The sequence below is a fragment of the Macaca thibetana genome, chromosome 4 (genome assembly GCF_024542745.1).
Source record: "Macaca thibetana thibetana isolate TM-01 chromosome 4, ASM2454274v1, whole genome shotgun sequence".
Taxonomy (NCBI): domain Eukaryota; kingdom Metazoa; phylum Chordata; class Mammalia; order Primates; family Cercopithecidae; genus Macaca; species Macaca thibetana.
This window is the reverse complement of record NC_065581.1, coordinates 147,805,846-147,824,026: the sequence shown is the minus strand read 5'-3', so window position 1 is coordinate 147,824,026 and position 18,181 is coordinate 147,805,846. Positions and strand designations below refer to the sequence as shown.

Sequence of the window (18,181 nt, the reverse complement as noted above, 5' to 3'; positions counted from 1 at the left end):
CTGCGTGCCTGTAATCCCAGCTACTCAGGAGGCTGAGGCAGGAGAATCACTTGAACCCAGGAGGTGGAGGTTGCGGTGAGATGAGATTGCACCATTGCACTCCAGCCTGGGCAACAAGAGCGAAAATCCATCTCAAAAGTAAATAAATAATGCTTCTCTATTGGTTTTCATGTGTATGCATCTCCCTTCTTCAACACATGACATTGTAGGCATTTTGTCTCCCTAGCAGTTTTTCATTTTCCCCTTTGGCGTCTTTCTACCTAATCGTTTGAAATCACCCAAACTGTGGGAAATTCCTGATGTGGTTGATACCCATGGAATAAACTTATTATATTAGTCTTGCCACAGAAAACTCCATAGTCTACTTCCATAGGTTAGAGTGATATTAGAACTTCTGATGACAGTTTGCTTTTTAATAAATTAGGACTCAGCACTTATTTTGCGATTCAGGTCTTTGGCAGAACAAAGACTCATGGGGTTTTGTTCTGATAGTTAATGGAAGAGAGACATTTTCCCAAAGAAGTACAGATCCCCAGGCAAAGTAACGATGGAAATGTTGGCGATTTGAACTTGCCTGCGTTGTGCCAGCATTGCTGGGTAAAGAAGTTTCCTCTTGGGCCTTAGAGTGGAAGTGGTGGAAGAGAAATATAATTACAGGGCTGAATAAAAGTGATACCCTGGCCGGGTGCAGTGGCTCACACCTGTAATCCCAGCACTTTGGGAGGCCGAGGTGGGCGGATCACGAGGTCAGGAGATCGAGACCATCCTGGCTAACACAGTGAAACCCCGTCTCTACTAAAAATACAAAAAATTAGTCCGGCGTGGTGGCGGGCGCCTGTAATCCCAGCTACTCAGGAGGCTGAGGCAGGAGAATGGCTTGAACCCAGGAGGCAGAGGTTGCAGTGAGCTGAGATCCTGCCACTGCACTCCAGCCTGGGCGACAGAGCGAGACTCCATCTCAAAGAAAAAAGTGACACCCTAAGATTTTCCTTTGCTGACACGTTACTTTAAAAAAATAAAATTTAGAATATGATAGTCACATGTAGGTTGATTCATATAATTGCTCCTTATTTTATTTAACTGTGTTTTCTGGAAAAAAAAGTTTTTCTCTTCTTTTATGAGCGGAGAATCTCATAGTCCTAAGAAAAGTGACATTTAAATATTTGACCAAGAGATTTCTTGGTGGCCTGGAGAGGTTGTGTTGTGTTTATATTTAGATGCATATTTGTTTGTACTAATTACCCTAGGATTGCTTTATGGGGGTGCCCAAAATACATGCTTACAAAGGTAGGGCAGGTAATAGAAGTAACAAGGACCTGGTGAAGAACTAAGGTGTTTGGCTTCTTTTAAGGGACAGCCACTGTATCACTAGCCCTGTGAGAATGCCCGATCATGTGGCTGCCACGTCTTTCAGTTTTTGTTGTTGTTGTTGTTGAGATGGAATCCCACTCTGTCACCCAGGCTGGAGTGCAGTGGCATGATCTCAGCTCACTGCAACCTCTGCCTCCTGGGTTCAAGCGATTCTCCAGCCTCAGCTTCCCAAGTAGCTGAGATTACAGGCTTGCACTACCACGCCTGGCTAATTTTTGTATTTTTAGTAGACACAGGGTTTCACCACGTTGGCCAGGCTGGTTTTGAACTCCTGACTTCCGGTGATTCGCCCACCTTGGCCTCCCAAAATGCTGGGATTACAGGCATGAGCCACCACTCACAGTTTGTCCTTCAGTTTTAAAGAGAAACTATAAATTGTATTTTTTATTAAAGCCCTTTAAAGCCAACGAATAATTCAGATTTTAAATCAAAGCCCTGTGCACTGTGTGCTCCTGCACAGTATGCTTCTCTCTAGTATCATTTTCATTTAATTCTTGGCAATTTTATGTTTACCAACTGCCAGGGAGCCCAAGGAATTTAGCTGTCACCTCAAACTTAACCAGACTTACAACCTTTATCCCTAAACCTGCTCCCTCTCTGGACTCTTTTTGCTGTTTATATTGGCCTCAGTGTTCCAATCATTTCTGAACTGAACAAGGCCTTGGTGTTTTTTCTTCTCTTGTCCTTCCCACTATAATTCCCCAAAACCTGAGTCTGTTGATTTTGTCTCAAGAATTTCCCTGTCTTCTGTTCCCTTCCTTCCTGTTCCAGCCACCCCCGTTGCTAGCCCGCCTACTGCTCATCCAGATTCTGTCCCCATTGTAGTTCCTGTAGCATTGTCCAGCCAGGTTGATCATCTTTTTCTAATACCTCTTTTGTTATCTTCCTACTCCAAAAATTCTATGTGTCCTTGTTGCCTACTATGTAAATTTCACTAATTCTGCCTAGATCTCAGGGCTTCATAGTAGTTTTATCTTGGCTGTCTAAATTTCCCCCCGGCACTCCTTAACCCATTGGTCCATTAAAGCCAACTCTACTTCCCCAATTCAGCCCCCTTTCAGGGGCTGCCAGGAATCTTGTGGGAGTTTCTGGATAATGGGTAGATCCTTTCCCTAGGCCTTGGCTGTTGAGATGACGTAGATTCTGGAGTTGTTAATTTTTTTTTTTTTTTTGATAAACCTCTATTACCATTTGGCCCCGACACCTCAAGGCAAGAAGGAAGTGGAATAAAGGAAGACTCCAGGTGAATCCAACTCTAACTGGGGAAGATGCTGAGAGGGAAGAAGGCTGCTTTGAAGTCCTCAGATTCCCAGTATACCCAAGTTGAGGCTTCTCCATCAGAGACTTTGGGACGGAGAGGTCTTATTTTACTACCTTTGAGAGTTCCTACTTCAGCAGCTTTCTGCCTCTCTCCCTCCAGCTGAGACCAGAAATTTTTGCTTTGAAACATGAAGCTATACTAACCACAGGCATTTTGCAACCTAAATGCAGCGTATGCTCATTCTCCTTGCAGCCTATCTAGTTGTGCGTGTCCTTAGATAGTTGTGTGATCGACTTGGTCACTTTAATCAACTAGAACAACTTGTAGGTTAATAGGTGAACTTCCCTATTCAGAAAAGTCTTCAGATAATTTCTTGTTTTGATGAAATGCTGGTAATTTGCTGAAACATTCTTTCTTGCCTCTCTCCTTTGCATTTTGTTTAGACCCCTGATGTATATAACACATAGCACCTAGAATTATAGTTATCTGAATGTGTGACTATTTGCCATTTTACTCTGAGTTCTATGAGGTAACAAGTGCTGCTTTTGTGTTCCCAGCTTTTAACACCATGTCTGGTTATGAAAAGCACTCAACAGAGTAGATCCTTGACATTTTCTGATTGTACATCCCAAGTCTATGAGGAACCTTAGAATCTGTGACTGTCATTAACTACGACATACATTTAAAATGATTATTAGGCCCAGTCCCCAGCTAAATAACTTGCAGCTAAACCGAATTATGTCAGCTTAAGCCTCAGATTCTGACAGGAGCATTTTCTGTACTTTATCTCATTTAATCAGCACAACCACCTTCTACAGTGAATAATATTTTTTCTCCATTGTGAATTATTATATGACATCGACTTTGGGAGTGGCTTGGCAAATGCATGCAAGGCCTGCTGAGCAAGTTTGGATGGGTGAATAGATTATTAGAAAAAAATAATGATTAAATGATTTGTTTCCTAAGGGCTTTCCATTCTAATATGTGAAACATTTTGATCAACAAGAAGATAAAACTGGAAAACAAGAGATGAAATAACAATAGATATTGTTTAATAATTCAATCTTCTTTTTTGTTTTTTGGTTTTCCTTCTCCCCCAAAACAATAAAATACGTAGCTTGGAGATTGTATTGGACTCTCAGTCCTCAGTAAGAATTAATTACCTTTTCTTCTTTTATTCCCCCCCGCCTTTTTTTCTTTACCAGGTGATGGCTGTGGACACCTAGTGACTTATCAGGATAGTGGTACAATGACATCTAAGAATTATCCCGGGACCTACCCCAATCACACTGTTTGCGAAAAGACAATTACAGTACCAAAGGGGAAAAGACTGATTCTGAGGTTGGGAGATTTGGATATCGAATCCCAGACCTGTGCTTCTGACTATCTTCTCTTCACCAGCTCTTCAGATCAATATGGTAAGAAAAGAGACCGGGGTTTCTCTGAGCATCAAAATTTTCGATATTTGCAGAGAAGGGCAAGTGGTTTGTTAATGAACAGTATATCCCGAGAAGATTAGAAGAGAAACTTGCTTGTGTAAGCTCTTGGGGGGAACTTAGAAGAATACATTTACTTCCTAAGCTGAAACAGCAAAAGAATCTAAGGAGATGTGAACCTTGTGTGTGTCTCAGAACCTTTGAGTGAGTGTCAGTGCTGCTGGGGAGAGAATTGGAGATACGTGACATTTGGTAAACCATCTACAGTTCATTATTCATTTGACAAATATTTATTGAATAGAAGAGTGACTATGTTTCGGGTACTCTGTCAGGAACTGGAATGTAACAGTGAAAAAACAAAATTCCTTTATGAAACTTGCATCTGCGGGGAGAGGAAGGTAGAAAATAAGCAAATATATCTGTAGTATGAGAGATGGTGAGAAAGAGAAGGAATAACGAAAACTAAGGCATCCAAAGGTGATGTAGAGCCTGCCTTTGTTTTTGTGCCACTTCCAATGGGATGGTAGGGAGGCATCATCAGTAAGTGGACATTTGAGCAGAGACCCAAAACGAGGTAAGGGAATGGACTGTTTAGGTATGACTGGGTTCAGAGTTTCTGGGGAAGAAAACGGCAAGTGCAAAGCTCAGTTTCCTGAGTAGCCTTTGAAATTTAGTGCTTTGTGCTGTGAGATGTGCTGTTAGCCCTCTGGAACCTGAAATCGCAGTCACAATGACCCTTTGATCCTAAGCCCAAGGAAATTGGGCAGTTTGAAAACGATAACAAAATCTTACATACATTCTTTTGAGTATAGAGATTTTGTGAAATTCTCTGTGCACACAACTTTAAAAATGATACACGTTTTAGGTAAAATCCTGTCTGCCTGCTAGCTCTACTGATAATTTCTCAAACACTCACAGCTTTCTCACCTGTCTTGACCTTTGCACTCAGAGTTGCTTCCTCACTCCTGCTGCCTCTTCCTACAGTTCAGAAGCCCAGACAAGCCTTGTGACGATTCAGAGATCTAAACCAGCTCCCATGGGATAAAAAGATCTAAGATCGTTTTTTAATCCCTAGGAACATTGTCTGTTTAATGATGGTTGAGTTACTCCGACAGAGTCAAGATGGTAATTTCCATATAATTGTTGGTAACTTTTTAACTGTAGTTTGACTCAAATGGGCAGGATGACACTTCCAGGGATGCTGAAGGCCCCTGGGAACACTTATTGTTCCATTACCTCTGGTAATCTAATGTGTGTTAACTTATGGAGGCATTTGTCAGGGAGTCCCTCAATAGCCAGGAGGTTTCTTTCAGATTTTGAGGAGGGGGTGAGTGTCAGAGATGCAGTGTGAAAAGTGATGCAAAGTGCTGCAGGGCCGGAAGCAGCTTTTCCACACGGGTCTCTTTGGGGAAGCATCTGCCTTGCCCGGAAGATGAGCATTTCATTCCACCTGCTGACATAACAGTGGAGGAATCATTCTGTTGCATAAGACTGTCACGTCAGAGGCTGAAGTGAGAGCAACTAAGGGAAGCAAATCCTCCCAAAGCAGGATGTGGAGAATGGATGTGGCTTTCCCACACCAGGGAGTTTCCTCCATCATCTTTGAGGTATATTCATAAATATACACAAAGACAGAAAAGGTCAGGGGCGGTGGCTTATGCCTGTAATCCTAACACTGGGAGGCCTAGGAGGAATGATCGCTTGAGCTCAGGAGTTCAAGCAATCTAGCCTGGGCAACATGGTGAGACCCCCATCTCTCTATTATAAGAGAAAAAAGACAGAAAATAATGGAATTAACTACATATCTCAAGCTAGCTTGCAAGGTGATCATGATCTGCCTCCTCATTTCTAGATTCTTGAGCTTTCAAGCTTAGATGCGTCACTAGAAAATGAATAGTGAATTGCAATTCATTCATAGCAATAAAGCCAAGTAATTTTTCTCCTTGAATTTTTTTCTGTATAAATTGAATGTTTGTCTTTTTGAAATAAAATGTATACTCATTATAGGAATAAATATATTCAGTGCCTATTGTATGCCAGGCACCTGCTTGGCTCTTACATATATTGTCTAGAATCCCCTAATCCACCTTCCAAGGTAAATAATCAATGCCTTCCACAGATAGGGAAACTGAGGCACAGTGTGATTAGGTTAACATGCCCAAGATCCCAAGAGTGTACAACTGGGGTGAAAGAGAGATTTATATCTGTGTCTCTGTGGCTGCAAGACACCTACTCCCACTGCTGTTGTCTCCTGGTTTCACCATCACCAAAAAACCACATTGCACTATCATCCTTCCCGGGTGGACTAGCCCATTATTACACTATGCGGCAATTTCGTCTGAAACACAAGAAGTCAGTAGTATTTTTGATTGAGGATGTGCTTAAGGTAAACTATGTAATGATGCTCAGAATTTCTCTCTTTTGTGGCTACTTTAAAGATTTCCGGTGACCAAAAACACTAACCCGACCTATATTTTAACTTAGTTAAATAAACCCCTGGTCTGTTTGAACATCCTCCAGGAATGCAGAAGGAGGAGGAGACAAAAGTGCTTTGTCTTTCAGTGGCTGGCGCTCAGAGAGTGGACATTCCTGTGCAGCTGTTGCCCAGCTTCCTGGAAGCGTGGAAGGGTGGGAGGCACCTCTGCAAGCTGATGTGGCCACAGGATCTGGCATGGCTGCGGAAGCAGGGCCCTAGTGCCCTTGCAGACGCCCAAGGATCTAGAGCTATATTGCCTGAACCAGTGAGAGAGGGGAATGCCTGCTGAAATTCGGCAGGGAGAGAAGGCGTGTTATGGAATACCACCTTTAATTCCAAAATATGATGGCTTCTAATGATTATATGTGTGGCAGAAACAGCAGAATCGTTTGAGTTTATCCTGCCCGATATTTTTTATTAACCAACTAATTGTTAAAACCCACTGCCAAAGGATTTTAAAACTTAAAACTATCAGAATTTGAATGTGGAGTAAGTGTTTTGAAAAAGAATAATGTTTCCTGGCATTAATGTTTGCAAGCTCTGCCAAGAGTGGACATACTTGTGATGACACTAACCATTGTGAATATGCTAAAGTTGTATAGTGTTCATCATTATGCAGTTAATGTTTAATGGTTCCCCACCATGTCAATTTTGTTTTAAATATTTGGTTTATATACTTTGGGTATTTTGATAATTCACATTCTTGCTAGCAAAAATGCGTTGTAAACAAGTGTAAACACCCACAACAACTTTCACAGTAATCTAGCAAAATATGCACTTGATCTCACTGTTTCCTAATACAGACAAAATGGGATTATTCTTCTTCTGTTTGTCATATGATTACGGCTGATCTTTCAGATTCAAGAATCCATTAGAAGAATGTACTTGTATGCCTATGACTGAATTAAGACACTAAGATATGTGTGCTATTAATATTATGCTGGCCAAAACAAAACAAAAAAATCTTTAAGAAGTATCATGCTTTTCTTAGTAGACATCATTTTCACTATAGCTAGGGGAATTCTAGGTTTTTGTTTAACAGACCAAAGTAACTGAGACTCCCTTTGAAAAAATGCTAATATCCGTTTTCCAGTCTGTGGTCCAATTCAGGATCATAAAGCAGTTACTTGTCCTGACTTCTCAGTCTTCCTTTATCTTTTGAGAATACTGACCAGTTATTTTACAGAATGTCTGTCAGTTCAGTTGGTTTGATGTTTCCTCGTGATTGAATTCAGATTATGTATTCTGGGCAGACATAATACTACTACTTTTTAAAGAAATCTTTAAAAGGCTTGCTTATGACAGTTTCTAACATTAGAAATTATGAGGTCATGTGTCCCTTCAAGAATGAGAACTAAATCTGCATTAAATTTCTTTGCTTCCCTCTTGACTATTTGATTAAATGACTCTTCTTTTTTCAATCAAAACTGCATTGATTTTTAGGTTATTTCAACCTGAAGTGTCTTCCTGGAGGAGTTCTTTGTTCTTCAAAGAGGCCCATGTAATATGAAACTTTGAAAGGACTCAAATATAAGGTGTTGCCTTTTCGTAGAAGACAATTTTGGAGAAATCTGGGCACATAAGATAATAGAAAGTTGATTAAGGTAGCCTACCCAGGCTGTTCTAGGATTGAACACACTTTGAAACCTGGAATTTGAAGATTCAGACAAGTAGTTTATTAAAGAACATCTCTTTAAATTTAAACATATTGTATAAGACATTTAAGATGACTGCCTTGGTCCTGTTCTCAGTTCCCCCCTCCCTCATTTTACATATATGTGGTAAAATAACAGAAGGTTAGTTATATAAAACACTGAAATATCTTAAACTTTGAGGAAAAATAGCTGCTGATTCAGTGTCACACTAATATACACAGATTTAAAATATTAAATATATAATGTTGTATTTATTTAGAAGACTGAAGAGGGAAGGCTTTGCATTCATACTGAAGATACTACTCTTAATTTTACAGCCCTTTAGTGAGCTTGTAACCTTGACTTCCCCTCTGGGTAAATTCCATTTCTAGTCTTACTGACTAGAATGGACTTAGACTGGAATATTTGCTCAGAGGTTTGTTTTTGCCCCCACTGCCGGTAGGGACCTCAGAGGAGGTCATTTCTGTTTTCCTGATCTTTCAAGAAGGTTGAGTCTGAGTTTCCCCCTGAAAGGTGACTTCCACACTGGATGGAGTTTGGGGTGGTTCGGGGACTGCCTGAAGAGCTGTTGGAGCAGTCTTGGCAGGAACCAGACACTGGCCAGTCTTCATAGGCATCTCAGGGTCTCAAAGGAGCTTGTTCTGATGGAGACTCTAGACTTTCCCACCTGGATCAGTGTGGATCAATAAAACCAGGCTGGCCTTGAAAATGGATTGAAATTTTTGTTGCTGCCTCGATATTACACTTGTGTTTAAGAGCACAAACTCTGTAATTGGACTCCCTTGCCTCAAATTCCTGCCTACTCACAGGTGTGAGCCACCACGCCTGGCCTTTACTGCTTGTTTCTAAATTGCTTGACCTTGAGCAAATTATTTAACCTTTCTGTGTCTCTATTCCCACATATTTAAAATGAGCAGGCCAGGTGCGACGTCTCATGCCTGTAATCTCAGCACTTTGAGAGGCTGAGGCGGACGAATCACTTGAGCTTAGGAGTTTGAGGCTAGGCTGGACAACATGGCAATCCCCTGTCTCTACGAAAAATACAAAGATTAGCTAGGCATGGTGGTGCATGCCCGTAGTCCCAGCTACTTGGGAGGTTGAGGCAAGAGGATCACTTGAATTCAGGCGATCCAGGCTACAGTGAGCCATGATCGTGCCACTACACTCCAACCTGAGTGACAGACGGAGACACTGTCTCAAAATAAAATGGGCAAAGTAATAGTATCTACCACACATAGTTGACTGGCATACTTATATATGACTTTAAAGAACAATACCTGGTACATAGTAAGCACTTAGTAAACGTTAGGCATTATTATTCCTCCTCCTCCTCCCCTATCCTCTGCCCCTCTACTTTACTCTTCCTCTCCCTCTTCCCAGCCCCCTCTTCTTCTTCCTCCTCCTTAGTTGTCTTGCATACTGTTTATTGTTTGTCTAAGATGCCCCTTGTTCCCCTCATAATACCCTGAGCACTCTGTTCACAAAATAGAGGCTGAGCTCCAGCAGCACACCCTACCCTACTCCTCCTGGTGGATTCCTGGTAATCCAAGAGTTTGCCCAAATCATGCCAAGCTGGTGGCAAGGGTTCACTGAGCCAGAACTAGCTCCATAAACAGATTTTCTACAGTCTCATGAGATGAACAGAGAACACATATTCTCCAAGCAACAGTATATTCAGTTTGGCTATTTTATTTACTTCACTGCCACTGCCAGTGTATGTCTTTGCATCTTTTTCTCATTGAAGGACCTCTTGATTTTTCTCCTCTCTGCTTTCACCAGTCTCAATTCCTTCTGGGCCATTTAATGTTGTGTAATTAAATACAGTTGCAATAATTTCTTTCCTTATTTCAAAAATTGTTAATTGTGCCCCACCGTCTGTAGAAACTTGCTAGCTTAGCGTTGACGCATTGTCTTGCTTGCTTCTTCACTCTCATTTCTAGCCTCATTTCTGAGTCCTTCATCTCCATGCCGTTTCCCAAATGCATCATACAGTTTCATGGCCTAGTACATTTTTACAGTCGTTGATGTTATTCCTTCCATGTCCCCCTCTTTTTCTTCTTTTCCTGCTTTTTCTGTCCCTTCTAATACACACACCCCCCCGCACACACACCCACACACACATGTAAAAGTAAACCCTTCAAGTTTCAAATTCAGAGCTGTCTGCCTTAGAACCTTTTCTGATGTTCATCAGTTTGTCCCTTTTCTGTGCTCATGTTCTCTTTCTAAAGTTTCAGTTTCGGGTTGGGATAATTATTGTAGCTTCTCTGTCAGATATAGGGTGCCCTGAGCCAGGAATTACATTTTATTCATCCTGTTTTATTCACCTATTATTTATCATAGTCTTACAATTGCAGTTGCTCAGTCAGTGTTCAAGGACTGAGATTATAAGTAGCTTGATTTTGGCAAACATGTTTAAAAATCTGGGTTTTTACAAAAGATAAATTGGAGTGTCCGTATTCACACTGTAGGGAAATCTACACTAAAATTCCTCTATAAACATTCCCTCTGCATTTAAAGAAAGCTTTGGTTTACATAAAATTTTAAAACTATGCTTATTATGCGGAAAAGACCAGGTAATGATATGGAAGGTGCCTGTGAGTGAGCATTCAACTATGTGCAATGCACTGGGCTTAGTACCTTAGTGTTACTAACTCATTTAACCCTTATAACAGCCCTGTGCGACAGGTCCTGTTGCCAACCTTTACACATAAGGAAACTGAAGCTCAAAAAAGGCCAACTAACATGCTTATAAGATCACTTAGTGGGACCTGGGATTCAAGTCTGCTCAAATGCCCAGAGGCCCTGCTCTTAAGCACTGCACCATCCGATTCGGTGTTTGTGTTTTTTGGTTTTTTTTTTTTTTTTTTTTGAGACGGAGTCTCGCTCTGTTGCCCAGGCTGGAGTGCGGTGGCCGGATCTCAGCTCACTGCAAGCTCTGCCTCCCGGGTTTATGCCATTCTCCTACCTCAGCCTCCCGAGTAGCTGGGACTACAGGCGCCCGCCACCTCGCCCGGCTGGTTTTTTGTATTTCTTTTAGTAGAGAGAGGGTTTCACCGTGTTAGCCAGGATGGTCTCGATCCCCTGACCTCATGATCCGCCTGTCTCGGCCTCCCAAAGTGCTGGGATTACAGGCTTGAGCCACGGCGCCCGGCCCAGTGTTTGTGTTGAAAGCCATCCGATCTGCGGCTTGTGCCTAAGAAGACCTGAGTTGTAGTTCTTGTTCGTCACTTGCTGGAAGAAATGGAAACTTCTCCAGGCCTCCCCACAGGAGTATCCAGAGAATAAAGTGGGAGTCTGAGAAATCACTTACATAGAGTTCCAGTATAAGTTTAAAGTTCAAAAAATGTTTCTTAGTCAAAATGCTATGAGGAGGCATGGTGGCAGTGACAGAAACTCTTTACTGTAGGATCCTAATTGTAGTCAGTTAAATTGGTTGTGTTCTGCATCATGATTTGTACCAGGAAGTTCAAAAACTGTTCTCCTCCATTTTCTGTACTTCCACTTCCAATCACTATTTTTTTAAGCTTTGTCAGTGACTTACAAGTACAATGATGTGAAGTCAGCTGTTAATGTTTGTGGTACACTAGCAATGAGAGAAATAGGAATAGTTGGAAATAATACTAAGTGTTTAGACTCCTAATCACAACAGGTTTCTGCATGCCATTTTTTAGAATGATACCTATCTGACATATTGCAGTAAGATCGACTCATTACATCTTATCTGTTGAAGTTTTTTAAATCCCAAGGAGGGAAAAGCCCAAGATTGACAGTCTCGGTTTTACAAATGGTTTATATGTCTCTGAGACATATTATGAAGTAGAATGAAAAATGTTTATGGGTTTTAAAGATAAAACAAATAGACTTCAAAGAAATTTCCAGCTCACAGAGAGTTGTTTTGGGCTGCAAACACCCTAGAAGTGCGTCCTCCTCTATGGTTGAGGCTACTTTGGTGGAAATTATTGAGAGGGACTGCTTTTTCTTTGTTTTGTTTTGCCTTTTATGCCAAGATAGAATTCAGAAAGAATCTTGAACATATAAAACGTTATATCAACCAGAATGCTTTACTCTAGGTATTTTTTAACACAACCATAAGCCTCAAGGAGAAAAAACTATTGGGTTCCTCCTCCTCTTTCCCCATAAATACTTCCCTGGAGACTCACTGTGATTCAGTTTCAGTAATTGCCATCTTTCATTGGGAGAGAAGTAATGGCTTAAGTGGGTAGTGAACTCCCTGCGTTGACACACTTCTTGACCTGGGTCCTGTAGCCCCAAGGAAAGCCGCACCTTTGTCTCAGAAGCCGCCTGGTTCATTTATCATCTGTCACTGATTTTTGTGCGGGAATGAGAGACCAAAATTCTCCAGGGATACCACTTACTGTTACGTGACTATGGTTTTAATGGCACAGTCCAGGAATATCCCTTTTTTATGCTAATTTCTCTCCTTTTCAAAGAAAATGGCCTTGACAATTCTGTAATTTTGTACAATGACCCTACTGCAATTAGCAAGCAAGGACAAATCTGCGATTTGACGGCATCAGAGAAACACATCGAAAATGGACACAAATCTAGTGGTGTTTGCAGCTTCAGCATTTCTGGAGACTGTTTTATCAGCACGCCTCTGAGCACAGATCTGGGCCACGAGGAATACCACTTTCCTGGCTGCCAAATATTCCATGTGGCTGGCTCCACCCACATGTACTACCAGGGAGGGTCACTTAGGTCAATCAAGCATGTTCTTATCTGTCCTAAGAAAGAATTGTGTGCGTCAGATGATGCTCCAGAATGTTAACGAGGGTCTTCTGGAGGTTTTGTGGTGGTGGTGGTGTTGATTTATGACAGATCTTTCAGGAGTAGGTTTTTATTTGCTCTCTCAGTGGTTTTTACCACTGACAGTATGGTGGTTAAAAAAAAAAAAAGATCAGAAATAATACTACTAAGAGAAAGAGGTTTCTTTATTTCTCTAATGGCATACATACTGTTCTTTAAACATGTCTCTTCTATAGATAAAACAGTAATTTAGTTTTATCAGTTTTAAGATAAAAGCCTTATACTCATCTGAAGTGACTTGGAACAGTTTTTAACCAAACCATAATTGCCTTGTAATGTCCAGAGTTTTAGGCACACAGTCCAGGAGAATAGAGAAGTACTATACATTGTTGTACAGACTGTCCGATTGCCAGAGAATCAAGAGGATTTCAGACTTGGCTTGTAGCAGACAGTTTATTCTTCCTTGTAGGACAGCTTTCTTTTATTCACACATGGAAAGATAAAGGGTTTCCCTTGCAGCTGCTAATGAAATAGTAGCCCCAAACAGGGAATGTGCTGAGAGGAACTGGCCTACTGTGCTCAAAGAAGGCAATTCCTATAGTTCCTGGCCCTTTATTCCCTTTGTCCAAGGAATCAGCCCATTGTCTGCTGAAGTCTCATGTCCGGTGCCAAATGCCACAGGGCTGTTCCATTTGGTATCTCTGATAGTTCTTCCCACAATATAGTGCCGCCAGTTACATTCCACAAAAGATAAAAGTTTTTCTTTTTTCCTGATTTTTCTGCCTACTTGATTAACTGCTGTGCCCCAGTGTGATGGGAATTTGTGACTGCAAAGTAAGATGGAACCTGCCATGCAGACAGATAGATAGAAGTGAGAGAATGTAGGAAGTTAGATGGCAAGTCCAAGTGCTATAAAACACATAGCACTGCTGGTTCTGAAGCAAACATCCATGCAAAATTGTGCGTCCTATTTTTAGGGAGGGGTTGGATTTCAGTCTGACTGAACTGAAGTACGTTTGCCAATCTAAACACTGCCTGAGCCCAAGAATATAACCACAATCAAAGTTAGAAGTCACCGAGCTCTCATGTGGATTTCCAATGAAACTGTCTTTGTAAATATTTAAATATAGGTGTAGGTCCTTTTTAAAAGTCAGGAGACCTTTGGAGAGGACCAACAGTGAAGTATATCGCGTGGGCAGGGGTGAGTGGAGAAAGATTTTCTTTTCAGAAGACGAGAGAGAATCCTTAAAGGAGTCTGGCGGAACACTGAGGACATTGCTTAGGACAGACTCCCAGGATCATTCCGTGGTTTCCCATTAATTATTTTTCCCCTCACTGCTACCATATTTTTCCATTTTTCTCTCTTGCCTTTTAACTCTAGGAATGTAATTGTTAACTTCTAGTCTATGAAAAGGAATTTTCATCTGTCAGACCTTGAGGCAGGCAATAATTTGGATGTTTTGCCCTAGGCAATACTACAGCCAGTATTCAACTCCTGTCCCCCACCCTGAATTAAAACTCACTATTTTGATGTTTGTAATCATGATGAAATGGTCAAAATAACTCTTCAGGCCAGGCACTGTGTCCCATGTCTATACTCCCAGCACTTTGAGGAGGCTGAGACGGGAGGATTGCTTAAGGCCAGGAACTTGAGACCAGCCCGGGCAACATAGTGAGACCTCATCTCTACAAAAAATCAAAAAATTAGCTGGACGTGGTGGCACACACCTGTAATCCAACTTCTTGGAAGGCTGAGGTGGAAGGATTGTTTGAGCCCAGGAGGAGCCGTGATCACGCCACTGCACTCCAACCTGGGTGACAGGAGAAAGACCCTGTCTCAAAAAAAAAAAGAAAAAAGAAAAACAAATATCCTCTCGATGATATTTATACAGAGAGGGTATCTCCTACCCCCTCTAGAATGTAGTTACAATTTTGCAGCACAGTAATAAAAATATGAAAGGGATTGATGTCTGTGTGGTAAGGGTAATTAAAGGGGTATGTGTTTACATTTTCCTTCTTTGATCGGCTTCCAGAAATATTTACATGCTTATCATAACTGGGAGGATGAAACCAAATTAGAGTTCTACTATATTTATATGTTTTTGGTCTAGGAAATCATATATATTGCACAACTTAGTATGGTGGTATACACTCTTATTTGTGTAAAATATGTATACTTTTTGCAACTTTTCCTTTCAACTGTTTCCTGAAATCTAAAAAAAAAAAAAAAATCTAAACAAGTTCTCTCTGATAATCAATTTAGACTTGCTTACCTTACAGTTTGTGTTTTGTGGGGTTTTTTTTTTTTTTTGAGATGCAGTCTTGCTCTGTCACCCAAACTAGACTGCAGTGGTGGGATTGTGGCTCACTGCAACCTCCATCCCCCAGTTTCAAGCAATTCTCCTGCTTCAGCCTCCAGAGTAGCTGGGATTACAGGCACCCACCACCATGCTTGGCTAATATTTTTTTGTATTTTTAGTAAAGATGGGGTTTCACCATGTTAACCAGGCTGTTCTTGAACTCCTGACCTCCTGACTCTGCCCACCTTGGCCTCCCAGAGTGCTGGGATTACAGGCATGAGCCACCGTACCTGGCCACCTACGATTTTCATTAGAACTCATTGGAATGCTATAGAAATGTAAGGAGAGATTACTATCATCATCACCATTTGGGGAGGGGTGTATTAGTGGGTTAATATAAAAAATGTGATTTGAAAATATTGTAACTTATTAAAAGCAACAAGTTACAGTTACTTCATAATATTCATCCTTAGGTTTACAAAGCAAGTATCTTCACCCCTCATATCTGTGCAAAGAACAGAGGAATTTCAAACATATCTAAAACAAACAGAGTAAGTTGGAAAAGTCAAGTATAGCTGTCTGACTCACCTTAACTTTGCAAAAATGCTTATCATTCTACTTATTTAGTCTGAATTGCCTATCTGCTGTGCTTGTGAGCAAGACTAAAGTTTATAAAAATCCATATTATTCATTACACGAATTTTTTTTTCTTGCTTCTTTACACTTCTCTTCCTGACTTCTGCATAGTATTTCAAAGTGACAAGATTAAAAATATTTTATGAATCTCTTAGTTGAATTTGGCTTTTAGAAACTGTTGTAAAAAGAGCATTTCTATTCAATTCAAACAGTTTTTGGGAGGCTGTCACCTGCCAGGTACTGTACAGTCTGTTGGAGATAAAGGGATGGATATAAAAGTTCCTTGCACTATGGAACATAGTCTAAAGAGAAAATAGGTATTACTTATTTTTTAATATATTCATTTATTTAATAAGCACTTATATAACTCTTACTATGTGCTAGGTACTATTCTAAGTAATTGGAAAGTATTAACTCATGTAAGTAATTAGATATGATGAGTGCTTCTAAAGGGAAGTGAACGTTTTTATTTAGATTTCACTATAATTTAGTAATAGGAAATGCTAGAAATTTGGCATGTGAGGTCAAGAATATAGCGTTTCTTTCTTATTCTATCACATCTTCAGAATGTGAAACTTGGAACAGAGAGAAATTGGATCCTTTATACCAGGAGGGCAATGCTTAGTTGTGTAATGATCTTCTGACTCTTTGGCAAGTGTATTAGTCCATTTTCATGCTGCTGATAAAGACATACTTGAGACTGGGCAATTTACAAAAGAAAGGTTTAATTGAACTTACAGTTCCACGTGGCTGGGGAAGCCTCAAATCATGGTGGAAGGCAAAAGGCACATCTCACCTGGTGGCAGACAAGAGAAAAGAGCTTGTGCAGAGGAACTCCTTTTTTAAAAACCATCAGATCTCATGAGACTTATTCACTATTGTGAGAACAGCACGGGAAAGACCTTCCTCCATGATTCAGTTACCTCCCGCCAAGTCCCTCCCACAACACGTGGGAATTCAAGTTGAGATTTGGGTGGGGACACCCAAACCATATCATTTTGACCCTGGCCCCTCCCAAGACTCATGTCCTCATATTTCAGAACCAATTATGCCTTCCCAACAGTCCCCCAAAGTCTTAACTCATTTCAGCATTAACTCAAAAGTCCGCAGTCCAAATCTCATCTGAGACAAGGCAAGTCCCTTCTGTCTATGAGCCTGTAAAATCAAAAGCAAGTTAGTTACTTCCTAGATACATTGGGGGAACTGGCATTAGGTAAATACAGCCATTCCAAATGGGATAAATTAGCCAAAACAAAGGGGCTGCAGGCCCCATGCAAGTCTGAAATTCAGTGGGGCAGTCAAATCTTAAAGCTCCAAAAAGATCTCTTTTGACTCCATGTCTCACATGCAGGTCACGCTGAGGCAAGAGGTGTTCCCATGCTTGGGCAGCTCTGCCCTTATGGCTTTGCAGGGTGCAGCCTCCCTCCCCAGTGCTTTCACAGGCTGGTGTTGAGTGTCTGCAGCTTTTTCCGGTGCAATAGATCTACCATTCTGGGGTCTGGTGGCCCTCTTCTCACAGCTCCACTGGATGGTGCCCCAGTAGGTACTCTGTATGGGGGCTCTGACCCCACATTTCCCTTCTGCACTACCCAAGCAGAGGTTCTCTATGAGGGCCCCTGCAGCAAACATCTGCCTGGGCATCCAGGCATTTCCATATGTCTTCTGAAATCTAGGTGGAGGTTCCCAAACCCCAAATCTTGATTTCCATGCACCCACAGGCTCAACACCACACGGAAGCTGCCAAAGCTTGGGGCTTGCACGTGAGAGCAGCACGTGAAACACCTTCCCCCATGATTCAATTACCTCCCACCAGGTCCTTCCCACAACACATGGGAATTCAAGATGAGATTTGGGTGGGGACACAGCAAAACCATATCAAGCAGTTTTGTCCCTATTGGTTCTGGTCAATATAACCCAGGTTTTATTCATATTGACTTGGAGCTGTCTTTTTCTTTTATACTTCTTCCTTGATCATGATTGTTGTTGCCGCTATTTCCATACTGTTTTGAGAGAAGTTAATAAATAATACCTCTCTTCAAAGTTTGTTTGCTAATCCCTGTTTCATAGAGATTGTCCTACATATGTTACTTTCAAAATGACAATTTAAAAGCTGAACTTTAGTTTGCGTAGTCTTAGGAAGAGTTTTTGTTATTTTAAGCTCCAAGTGTAATTTTGCCCTTTGAAAGTTCATTGAGTTCCTATTGCTTTTCAAGAAACTTATTTTAGAAACGTTATACCCTTAATTGTATAATTTGTACTATAATATTTCAAAACGCTTT

The 18,181-nt window shown here is 41.0% G+C and overlaps 1 protein-coding gene across 2 annotated transcripts in view; it reads left to right on the top strand.

Annotated features, from left to right (window-relative positions):
* DCBLD1 (discoidin, CUB and LCCL domain containing 1) overlaps positions 1-18,181 on the top strand; it is a 67,471-nt gene that overhangs the window by 18,057 nt on the left and 31,233 nt on the right. For both annotated transcript variants that reach the window (XM_050786544.1, XM_050786545.1), the window contains exon 2: positions 3,838-4,050. In XM_050786544.1, the coding sequence (XP_050642501.1) occupies positions 3,838-4,050 (213 nt within the window). The remainder of the gene's footprint in view (positions 1-3,837; positions 4,051-18,181) is intronic.